Source organism: Sorex araneus, chromosome 1 (assembly GCF_027595985.1).
Source record: "Sorex araneus isolate mSorAra2 chromosome 1, mSorAra2.pri, whole genome shotgun sequence".
NCBI lineage: Eukaryota > Metazoa > Chordata > Mammalia > Eulipotyphla > Soricidae > Sorex > Sorex araneus.
In genome coordinates, this window is record NC_073302.1 from 155,854,370 (window position 1) to 155,866,558 (window position 12,189).

At 43.1% G+C, this 12,189-nt stretch overlaps 1 protein-coding gene across 2 annotated transcripts in view; it reads right to left on the minus strand.

Moving 5' to 3' along the window:
* Positions 1-34: 34 nt before the first annotated feature.
* The window catches only part of ARSB (arylsulfatase B), a 203,098-nt gene continuing 190,943 nt past the window's right edge, over positions 35-12,189 (minus strand). Inside the window, exons 7-9 of one of the 2 annotated variants that reach the window (XM_055118452.1) lie at positions 7,432-7,554; positions 6,360-6,636; positions 35-5,831 (exon numbers count right to left, since the gene is read on the minus strand). In XM_055118452.1, coding sequence (XP_054974427.1) covers positions 6,371-6,636; positions 7,432-7,554 — 389 coding nt within the window. In that variant the 3' untranslated portion in view covers positions 35-5,831; positions 6,360-6,370. Of the gene's footprint in view, positions 6,637-7,431; positions 7,555-12,189 lie in introns of both variants that reach the window. The other variant, XM_004613146.2, reaches the window with a different exon arrangement.

Consider the following 12,189-nt stretch of genomic DNA (forward strand, 5'->3'; position numbering starts at 1 on the left):
AACATGATAGCCTCCAGTTCCATACAAGTTACGGTACACTGCAATATTTCATCTTTTATTATAGTTTCTTAGTATTCCATTGTGCAGATATTCCACAACTTCTTAATCCATTTATCGGTGGTTGGATATTTGATTGCTTCCATATCTTGGCTATTGAACTTAAGCATTGCAATGAAGAAGTGAACATATCTTTGAGAATTAATGTTGTGAGGCTCTTGGGTAAATTCCCAAGAAACAGAATTTCTAGGTCATATATCTAGTCTTACTTTTTTGTAGACATTTCCATACTGTTTTCCATAATGAAACAAACGACATTCCCACAGTGAACAGGATTCTCCACCAACATTAGCTACTTCCAGTCTTTTTGGATACATGTTAGTCTGCTTAACACAATATTATTTCACATTGTTGCATTGTAGATAAGTCAGCTAAGAGTTAATCAACCACCATTTACTGACTATATATGATGACACATTGCTCCGGATTGAAGATTAAAAATTATTTCATGATTATTTAAGTCATATCATTCACTTTACCAAAAGATATGGCATACAGAGGGTTAAATGATTTGCCTGTGGTAATTCTATGCCCAGGAAGAGAAAAAGATTGGATGATGCTCCCCCCTCCCCCCCTTTCCACCCCGTCCCTTGGATCTTTGTTCAAATAGCAGTGTTTGATAAATGCATGTGGAATTGAATGGGAAATCTATCCCCTACAACAGTTTCTCAACATTTTTCTAACTGTGGGGCCCTGTCCTACCAGTGGCTAGCCCTGCTAGTCTTGTGCCGTGCCCCACCCCCACCCCGTCATTTGTGTGATTTTCAAGTGTGGCCCTTGGAATATCCTTACAAAGGTTCCAACATGTGGTTCCCAGTTGTGAATTGCTGGCCTAAAGTATATGCCTTTATATAGAGAAATGCATGTACTTTTATATCTTGAATGGGAAGTGTACCTGTTCATTCTCCTCTCCTCTGCTGTCAATGGGGAGTCAATTATGTGCATATATCTTTGAAAAGTGGGACCTGATTTTCCCCTTTGGGCTCAATTTAGCAACTGGTCTCTAAGGAAAGGAGAAAAAGGAGAAAGTAACAGTGTATGGTGTTGGAGACCAAGGAATAAAAGGCACCTTAATTCCCACTTACTCTGTTGTTATCTGAGGAGCATTCAGACAGCCCTAGAGAGGTCCCCAGGACATGGCACTAAAATGTCTGACCAGGAGCCTCTTGTTTCATTTTTTTAGGTAGGGTGAAGAGCATATCCAGCAGGGTGCTTGGGGCTTACTCTGCAATCACTCCCAGCAGTGCCTAGCAGACCATAACTGGTATAGGATGAGAAAAGTGAACGGGGATCAGTCTAGTGGAAGGCAAGTGCCTTAAGGCCTGAACTATCTCCCTGCCCACCCCCCATTCTATTTCCTTTTTTTGCAATTTAACATTGTTTATTTATTTATTCATTTATTTATTTATTTTATGGAATCACCGTGAGATACAGTTACAATGCTTTCATGTTTGAGTTTCAGTCATACAACGATTGAATACCCATCCCTCCACCAGTGCATATTCTCTATCACCAATGTCTCCAGTATATTCCCCCATTTCCAACCCTCCCCCTGCCTCTATGGCAGATAATTTCCCCCATACTCTCTCTTTACTTTTGGGCATTCTGCTTTGCAATATAGATACTGAGAGGCTATCACGCTTGGTCCTTTATCTACTTTCAGCACAGATCTTCCACCCCGAATGATTCCTCCAACCATCATTGACTCAGTGATCCTTTCTCTAGTCCAGCTACTTTCTCCCCCAGCTCATGAGACAGGCTTTCAACTTTGAAGCAATATTCCTGGCTCCTGTGTCTACTGTCCTTGAGTGTGAGTCTCATATTATATTATTTCATATTCCAAAAATGAGTGCAGTCATTCTATATTTGTCCCTTTCTTTCTGACTCATTTCACTTAGCATGATACTCTCTATGACCATCCACTTATAAGTAAATTTCATGACTTCATCTTTCCTAATATCTGCATAGTATTCCATTGTGTAGATGTTCCAAAGTTTCTTTAACCAATTGTCTATTCTCGGGCACTTGGGTTGTTTCCAGATTCTGGCTATTGTGAACAGTGCTGCAATGAACATATAGGTGCAGATGTTATTTCTACTGTCTATTTCAATTAAAAAAGTTGCTGACCCCTGTTTTGACCACAGTCTCCAGAAAAACCTGAGCCGGAACCACCCAGCTCAACCACTCCAGTCTTGGCTCTCATATAATGTATGAATGGATGAGTGTTTAGTGTTTTAAGCTGCTAAATTTGGGATTACTTTTTTATCCAACAATAGGGAACTATGATACTTTCTTACTATCACCTTATAGTCATTCCTGCCCTCTCTTGTACTCCTTTCTAGTAATTAAACATCCTAATTTATATTACTAGGACAAGGACTTTTTAATTTTTATTCCTGGTACCTTTGCAGTATTTAAGAGCTGTATTGAGATATAATTTACATACCTCAATATTAGCCAATGCTAATATTAAAAAAACTGTAAAAACCCATAGCAAAAACTTTATTTTAAGGATTTAAAGTATATGTGTTAGAGGCATCAAGAGCATTTCTGATGCAGGGCAGTGGCTCCCTTGTAGTTCTAGAACTGTTTTATTCCTTTAGATGGAAAACCCATCCTCAGACATATTTTTAAAAGATAATTTTAGGGGTCTGAGTGATAGTAAAGTGGTAGGGTGTTTACCTTGCATGTGGTTGACTTGAATTCGATCACTGGCATCCCACTTGGTCCCCCAAGCACCACAAGGAGTAATTCCTGAGTGCAGAGCCAGGAGTAACCCCTGAGCGTTGCTGGGTGTGACCCAAACAGAAAAAAACATAATTTTAGTTTTGGGGTACCCCAAATCCAGAACTATCATGAATACCAAAGAAAAGCTAGTTTGCAACTAAATGAACAAAGCCCTGAAAGGTAAACAATTTAGCGAGAAATAACATGGCAATTTCTAATGACTATATTTGACCGTTCACATTCTTGCACAGAGTAAGAAAATCTAATGAGATACACTCTATCATGGATAAGTTAAAATCTCAATTTTTTTTTTTTTTGCTTTTTGGGTCACACCTCGAGATGCTCAGGGGTTACTCCTGGCTTTGAACTCAGGAATTACTCCTGGCGGTCCTCAGGGGACCATATGGGATGCTAGGGATCAAACCTGGGTCGGCCACATGCAAGGCAAATGCCTTACCCGCTGTGCTATCACTCTAGCCCCAGAAATCCCAAAAATTTTACTTAAAAAAAAATAGTCTTCAGGGGCTGGAGTGATAGCACAGTGGGTAGGGCGTTTGCCTTGCACGCGGCCAACCCGGGTTCGAATCCCAGCATCCCATATGGTCCCCTGAGCACCGCCAGGGGTAATTCCTGAGTGCAGAGCCAGGAGTAACCCCTGTGCATCGCCAGGTGTGACCCAAAAAGCAAAAAAAAAAAAAAATAGTCTTCAAACTTTTGAAATCTACTGAGTGTAGAATGTTCCCCTGGAAAATAGCGAGACAGCAATGAGAAATGGAGGGTAGCAGTTAGAAGTAAAGCCGGTGAAGCAAACAGTTGTTATGCCAGGAAGGCCTTTAAGCTTAAAGTACTCATTGCTACCTACAACTATGAGATTAGAAGGATCCAAAAGGAACGTTTGCACTCAGCTGGTACTATCTGCCACAGACTTGGGAGTGAGAAGTGATGGCATTTGGGCCAGCTGTTGGTCAACCTAGAAAATGGGGCAAAGACTGGACACAGGTGTTATTACTCCTAGCACCACTTCCTTCCAAGCACCTTATTTTAATACAACTTATGAGTGAGCAGAAAATATTGCTACTGAATTGAAAGATGACTATGTAAGGAGCTTTCTCACAAGTTGTGGTGGTTTTAGTTTCCAGTGTCCTGTGCAGAACTAAGCTGTGTAGTATTATTAGTAAAAGTTCCTTTGATAGAACTATTTCTTTCCCTTCCTTGCCTTGACCCCCCTGGAAACTACAGCTTTGCTCTCACTGGCCCCTCACTGCTCACATGGACAGAACAGAAAAACAATGGCAAGAACAGATCTGTAATAGCCCTGTATTTGACTCATTGGGTTACCATCTTCCATCCTGTGGGATTTTCTCTTTAATTTATTGGCCCATTCATTTAATGTTGTTTGGTGGGTGGTGGGATATATCCACAGTGCTCAGGGTCTGCTTGCTATTGGATTTGTGCTCTGGTCTCACTCTTGGTGGTGCTCAGGGACCATACATGTGCTGCTGGGTGATGGAACTGAGGCTGGCTGCAAGGTAAGTGCCTCACCACCTCTACTGTCTCTCCAGCCCCCATTCACATACTTAACAAAATCATTGAGGGTCAGGACGTGGTTCAGTGATAGAGTGCATGCCTTATATGTATAAGTATCTGGGCTTGATCCCAGGGATAAAGTTAAAATTCAATAAAAATTATTTAGTGCCTTCTTTGTACTAGGCATGGATCCAGGCACTGGAGATAAGCAGGGAATGAAACAGTATAACTAATGCAAGAAAGAAAAAAGACAGACTCTAGTTTTTGCAAATATTTCTCTGAGTTTGACATTTTTTTGAGCTAATCTGAACTGTTTCACATTAGTAGGATATTAGTGGGGCTGGCAGTTGAAACTGTGCATCATCTTTCCCCAACCCTGCAATTCACCACCCACAGTAAAGCAGAGAGAGTCAGAAGAGTATGGGTGAAAAGCCCTTGCTTGTTCTGACAAGGTCCAGGACCCCAGATCCTGGCCACCCCCGTGCTAGTGGCCTACTCTCACCATCTCAGGGACACATTCTTGTTTCTCTATGTTTCTCCTCACCGGTGGGGGAAAAACAAGCAGTGTAACTCCTTTCCTCCCCCCCCTCCTTTTTTTGGGTCATACCTGGCTGTACTTAGGGATCACTCCTGGAACAGTTCAGGGGGTTGTATGTAGTGCTGGGGATCAAACCTGGGTTAGTAGCATGTCAAACACCTTATTCATTGTCCTATCTCTCAGGTCCCTGCAGTGCAACTCTTGACATATCTCAAAACAATGTCACCATCACATGAATAAGCCCCATGCAAGTGGGAGAAAAAAAAAATCTCACCACTCACGCTACAGATAGACCCAGGCATTTCCATGTGGCCCTCCTGGGGTCTGCCAGGAGCACGTGTACAGTGCCAGATTTCACCAGCCTTCTTGAGCAAATCTCTGGCTTCAATCTTGGGGGAAAGGGATGGCAGGTCCTCAAAATCAGCAGTGCTACGAGTGGTGAGGTGGAGCAGCCCTCCCAAGCACAGGAAACTGGAGTTAAAAAAAATGGCCAGGGAAAGATCAGAGAGATAGTGGGAGTGGATTAAGGTATTTGCCTTGTGTGTGTCAACCCCAGGTTCATTCCTAGCACCATATATGGTCCCTGAAGCCCCGCCAAGAGTGATCCCTGAGTACAGAGCCAGGAGTAAGCCCTAAGCATGAAGAAGACAAAGAGGAGGAGGAGGAGAGGGAGGGGGAAGAAGAGGAGGTGGGGAGGAAGAGGAGGAGCAGGAGGAGGAGGAGGAGGAGGAGGAGGAGGAGGAGGAGGAGAAGTGCAAGAGAGCTGGGCCAGCAGGAGGTCTAGATGGAAATGAGTGAGAGCTGGATTATGAACTGGGATAAAAATTCATCTGGAGGGGGCTGGAGAGAAGGTACAGCAGTTGGACGCTTGACTTGCAGGTGATGGACCCTGGTTCAATTCCTTGCATCTCATATGGCCTCGGAGCACCGCCAGGAATAATTCCTGAGCCAGGAGCAATCCCTGAGCATCACCGGGTATGGCCTAAAAAGCAAATTAAAAAAAAAAAAGCAACTGGATTGGAAAGTCCAAGTCGGAAGAGCTGCCACGCTGATCTGAATCCCCAAGAAGGGAAAGTTATGTGCTCCCTGACGCAGGAGAGCTGGGGGCGGAGAGGAGAGGGGGCCAGGCGGAATCCCACAGCCCGGGAGAACCCAACCCAAAGGCGCCGCCCACAACTGTCTGCTCTGTCTCTCAGGAGAAACGTGAGTCGCTCCAATAAAACCCAGCTCTTGGCAGAGAGAGCCTAACTTCCAGCGTGAGGCAGCGGGCCGCAGCTGCTCCAGCCCCCAGGACTTGGCGAGCACGTCCGCTGCCAGGTCCCAGCTGCTTCGCAGCCCAGGAGCAAAGGGAGGTGCCCATCACCTGCGCCTCCAGACACCCGCCACCGCCCACCGCGTTTGAAACAGGGCCTCGGGGTGCAATGAGACTAAGAGAAGAGCCAAGTGAACCCAGGCTGGGAGAACAGGGGCGACAAGAGTTTGGGAGTCCCAGCTGGAGCAAGGTTTTTACCCGGCACCCCGCTACAGCCAAGGGCCCCAAGCCCCACTGTCCTTGGGGTCACAGCGGGGGTCCTGCTCCGGGAATCGCACGGGCACGGAGTGTTTGTGGTAGAACTGCAGGCGGGCAAGGAGCTGCTTGACGATATGGGGGTGTTCTTCCGACAGGTCATGTCTTTCTTCGGGGTCCCGGTCAATATCGAAGAGCCAGAGGGTCTTGGTAGGTGGGTCGGAGGCGGGTATCTCAGAAACGTTGTATTGAGACGGCGGAGGGAACCAGTGACCACAGCCTGGCAAAGACAGAGGACAGCTGGGTGGGGGCGAAGACTCATGGAGGGCAGCAGGGGGCTGGAGGACAAGGGGGAGCCAGAAATGTGGGCACATGATAGGCACTGGCCCTGGCGCAGCGAAGGGGTGGCGCTCTCTCAGACTCTCACTTCCGGTGCTTTGAATAGACAAGTCTCACTGCGGCACACCCTGGGGTGTCCAGAAGGGTGTGCCTGTGTCTGTATGTGTGTATGTGTGTTGGGGGAGGACCGGAGGGAGAGCACAATCTTTGGGAGGTTCATAAAACAAGGGTACTAAATACTGTCTTGCAATCCATGGGGCAATCTCAAACAACAAATGGTCTCTCTCAAATGTCACAAATATCCTCATAGAAAATATTGCTTAGGTCCATCACGGCCCTCACCACCAACCATATATTTTAAATGTGTTTAAAAGATGTCGCTGAGAACGTGCTAGGGGTGGGGGTGGGGGGAGGGTGTGATGCAACCTCATGCCCCAGCCACATGACTTATTGGTTGAGGATGTCTTGTTGGGATGTGGGCTAAGCCAGTTAGATGGCTACACATGACTGAAATCTGTATTTTCCATGAAATATTAAAGTGGAATTTCTCCTCCCCATTCCCAATTCTTCATTTACTTTAAATTTTTGTCAGGTGAGTAGATTCCACTCTTCCTCACCTTGTCCCTCTTTCACATCCCCAGAAATTTGTTTTGCAACAGGTAGTTGTTTCTTCCTCAGAGTTTCACTTGGTGCTGGGGTGGGAGAGCGGGGGTTTGGGGAGTGCTACGCTCCCTACCTGGGTAGCCTGTGAGGAGTTTCCAGTTTCTGTATCTTATTGCAGCATGCACAGATGTGTTGAAGGCTGAATATTCTGGAGAAGAAGAATAATGCCTGCCTGGCTCCACGCTGTGCCCAAGACCTGGGAAGAAATAGTTTGGGAGAATTAGATCACTGTTACTGGAATGTGTCGTTATAAATCAACATTTTATATCCTTCTGCAGAACAGTAGCTTTTATTCAATGCTAGTGCACAAATGCATATCCTGCCAGAGAAATGAATCTTCTATTAAATACAAACAGAAAGCTATAGTTACATTAAACGTCAGTCATAAACCACCAGATATATAAAGGAAATCCCAAAGAGATTAGAATACTAATTCATCCTTAAAATCACTGTGTTCTGCCAACATACAGCTGGCCATATGTAGAGTAGGGCTCACTTACAGCAGTGTGAGGTTTTTGTTTTATTTTGCTGTAAAATGACTGGATTAAATAAATACACTGGCTGTGTATACTGATACCTATGTATATAATAAAATAAATGATCAAATGTGCATCTTATTGGAACCTATCTGAAATTATGAGTCTAGGCATGACAAGATAAATAGTTGGCATGTTATTTTTTAACCACAGTTGTAAAATCTAAAAGTAAGTGAGCAATGTTCAGTTTTGAGTTCATAGCTGAGTATTGTTACAGGAATAGATCTGGCAAGCAAGTTGGTTGGTGCCATGGATGACATTAATTTACATTTGTGGGAGTCTTAACTGATGATGAGGTTTTAAAATTGAGATATAATAGATATATATCATTATATTCTCCTCAGCATACAAATATGATGCTGTATTTGAATTTATTGCAAGGTGGTCACTATAGTAAGTCTAGTTATCATCCAACACCACATGGTTACAAAGTAAATTTCCTGCAAACAGAATTTAAGGATCTACTTTTTTAGTAAGCTTTAGGTGCATAATAAAACATAAAAATATATATAATAAGGATTATTTTTGGGTTTTGGGGGGGACTGTCACACCTGGATGTGGTCAGGGGCTATCCCCAGCTCTGCAGATCTGTGCTCTGGCAGTGCTTAGAGACCATATATGGTGCCAATGTTGGGAATAAACTAGTTCTTCTATGTGCAAAGCATGTGTTCAAATGTTGAGACATTCTTGCCTTGTCAGGAAGTTTTTGAGAGAAAAAATGAATAATACTTGCCCTTTCTTTCCCTTTTGAGTTTGGAATCATAGAGACTGAGAGCAGATGTGTGGGGATAAAAATATTGCTTCTGTGACTGATACAGTTGGTTGGTGAGAACATAACTTCAGATCTGTGGCATGGAGTGTGGCTAATAATTGACCCTCAACTTAGACATAATTATTCATCAGTGATTTGCTGCACACCTAGCAGGATTTAAGACCAGACTGGAGTGTCTGCACATAACCTGGGCACAGGCTGGCTCCAAAATTCAGACAAAAGGTATGAGCTGAGGATGTTAATTTCCTTTCTTGGAACAGTCCCTTCTTCACCAGCTCTGGTGAGTAGTCAGTAGGTACAGTGAAAGAGGACAGAGTTCCAATTCCACCAGGGACCCTGGTGGGTTTGTGATGGCAAGGTAGAGCAGTCTTCTGCCTCAATCCCACCAGCACTCCTTGCTCTTAAATCATTAAGATCATTAAAGATCATTAAGATCATTAAATTACCTCAATAAATCATTAAGATCCTCAGCTGAGAGTCTTATTTTGCCATGTTTAGTTGTCTCAGTCAACATTTACCTGTTCATTTGGAATATACTACTAGAAATCACACAGGATATAAACTTCAACAGGCTGCCATAGTAGGGCCCAACAAAGAACAGAGTCACATGTGATTTATCTGTGCTAGTACATTTCTTAGCTGCCCACCAACTCACAATGAAGGACTTTGAGAGCATCCTACGGCCCACAAAGCAGGGTTCCAGGCTATGGCTGCCTCCTCATGCAGGAGGAAGCCACTGGTGGACAGGGCTGGTTGTCCAATTCTTTGGTCCATCTCATGGAGATGATCCAAGGAAGAAAGGCTGGAGACGAGACCCATAAACATCCAGTGTATTTAGACTTTTAGTCTTAACAATCATGTCCCAACAAATCATTAGCACCCAAGAGGGAATCTTTTCCACTTCTTGTTTTTCTTTTGCTTATGGATACTTTGGATCCAGTACAAAAGGATGCTTCTAGAAATGAAACGTACAGGATGTTGATCCTGGGCGTGTGTTGTGAGTGCACAGAAGGCAGTAGCACAGTGATTATGAGTTCCAACCTCACACATTTGTAGGAAGCCTGTGTCTTTGTTTTTGTTTTTTTTTTGTTTGTGGGCTATACCCAGTAGTGCTCAGGTCTTACTCCTTGTTCTGTGCTCAGGAATCAATCCTAGCAGTGCTCAGGGGAGCCATATGGTGTGCCGAGGATTGAATCCACATTGGGTGCATGCAAGGCAGATACCCTACTTGTTGTACTATCTCTCTGGCCCAAGAAGGCTGGTTTTGATACCAAAGAATGCTATATCAGACAAGTGTGCTTTGTGAATATAAACAAAAAGGGAATTTTGCAATCCCAGCAATACTAATATTTATGTACTTTTATTCTTAAAACAAACAGGAACAAAAAATATCGCAACAAGAAATGACTCTAAGCCTGATGAAAGATGGTGTTATCTCAACTTGTTTTCTTTTCGTTGTGAGAAATCAAACAAGGAGAAAATTACAAAAATATAATTAATGTGAGTCATTGCCCAGAATAAACAGATGTTAACATTGTGCTTTAAAAAAAAAAGAAAGAAAAGAAAAAGGACGATGAAGTGGCAGACAGTTTCCTCTTTCCCATCCTCAACCCTGTCCTGCTCTACAGACAGAGCTGCTATTGCGGCATCAATGTACAGCCCTTAAAATACACTGCTACTGGGCTGGAGCGATAGTACAGTAGGTAAGGTGCTTCTCTCGCACATGCACAGAACAGGTTTGATTCCTGGAATCACATATGGTCCCCTGAGCCCTGCCAGGAATACACCCTCTTGGTAGAGACCATTTTTCCCCTGCTTTTGAGTTTTGTATAAATGGAAACCATATAGCACGGAATACTTTATTTCTGATTCTGATCATCTTTATGTCTGTGAACATCACACTTCAGTATTTCACTTATTGTCACTGCTGTATAGTTTTCCATTGATTATTTTTAAATTTTTAAAGATTTTTGTGGGGAGGGTGTTGGGCCACTCCCAACAGCCTTACTCCTGGTTCTCTGCTTAGAGATCACTCTTGCTGATGCTCAAGGGAACCATATATGCAGTGATGGGGGTTGAATCAGAGTTGACCACATGCAAGGCAAATGCCTTAACCACTGTACTATTTCTTTAGCCAAAATGGACTTATTATTTATCTTGTTGATTTTTAATATATATTTTTTGGATTGGCTTATCAAATTTCCTCTAGAAGTTGGTGGCTGGGATACTGATTAACTAGATTAGTACTAACTCTCAGGCATTAAGTTGGATTAAGTTGGGTGTATTGTATTTGTATCGGAAAACATTGAGACTTATAACTCACAAGTATGGTTAATTTCAGCAATTTAGTTTTTTAGATTTTAAAAAACTTATGGGAGTTATGGGAGTCCGTGTAGAGGTCTTATATATCTTCTCATAGGTCATTTTATACTATTAAAAATGAAATTTAGGGGGGCTGGAGAGATAGCACAGCGGGTAGGGCGTTTGCCTTGCACGCGGCCGACCCGGGTTCAAATCCCAGCATCCCATATGGTCCCCTGAGCACGGCCAGGGGTGATTCCTGAGTGCATAGCCAGGAGTAACCCCTGTGCATTGCCAGGTGTGACCCAAAAAGCAAAAAAAAAAAAAAATGAAATTTAGAACCAAAGCAATTGTATAGCTGGTAGGGCACTTGCCTTGTGCATGGCTGATCTGGGTTTGATCTCTATCACCTCATATGTTTTCCTGAGTCTGCCAGAAGAGATTCCTGAGCATAGAGCCAGGACTGAGAACTGAGTCAGGTATAGCGCCAAAACAAAAACAACACATATCAAATTAAAAAATATATCTCGTATTCTGAATACTTGTTGCTGGGACATAAGAATACAATAGGCTTACTCCCCCCCCCCCACACCCCATATTCACCACATATCCATCCAGTAATTTTGTTAAATTAATTTGCAAAGTCTAGTCCTCTATTGATTGCTTGGATTTTCCATGCTTAAGATATCATCTGCAAATAGTGACTTTAGTCTATATTATTTTTATATTGTTAATCTTGTGTTTTTAACCTATGACACTGGACAAAATATCTAGCATACTTCTGAATAAAAGTAGCAAGAGAATTTCTGTTTCATTCTTGATTTCAGGGGAAAGGAAAAATTACATTTTGTTTCAACTTTTTACACCTGAGCTCAGACAGGAATAGCTCTTAACTTATTTCTAGTAAGATTATTATCTTACCAGAAAAGCTATTTTTTAAATTGCTTTTATTTTGGAACCCCACTCAGCAATGCTCAGTGCTTACTCCTAGCTCTGTGCTCAGGCATTCCTGGTGGTGCTCAGGGAAACATACAGGGTGCTGGGGATTGAATATGGGTTGGCCACGTGCAGGACAAGTGCCCGACCCACTGTATTATCTCTTAAGCTTCAAATGTGCTTTTGAATCAAACTTCTATTGTTCTTATAAAGGGAATTGGAGCACAATCTGAAGTTGGATGTAAAACAGGTGCTTATCTCTAAGTATTTTGAAGTATTCATTTGC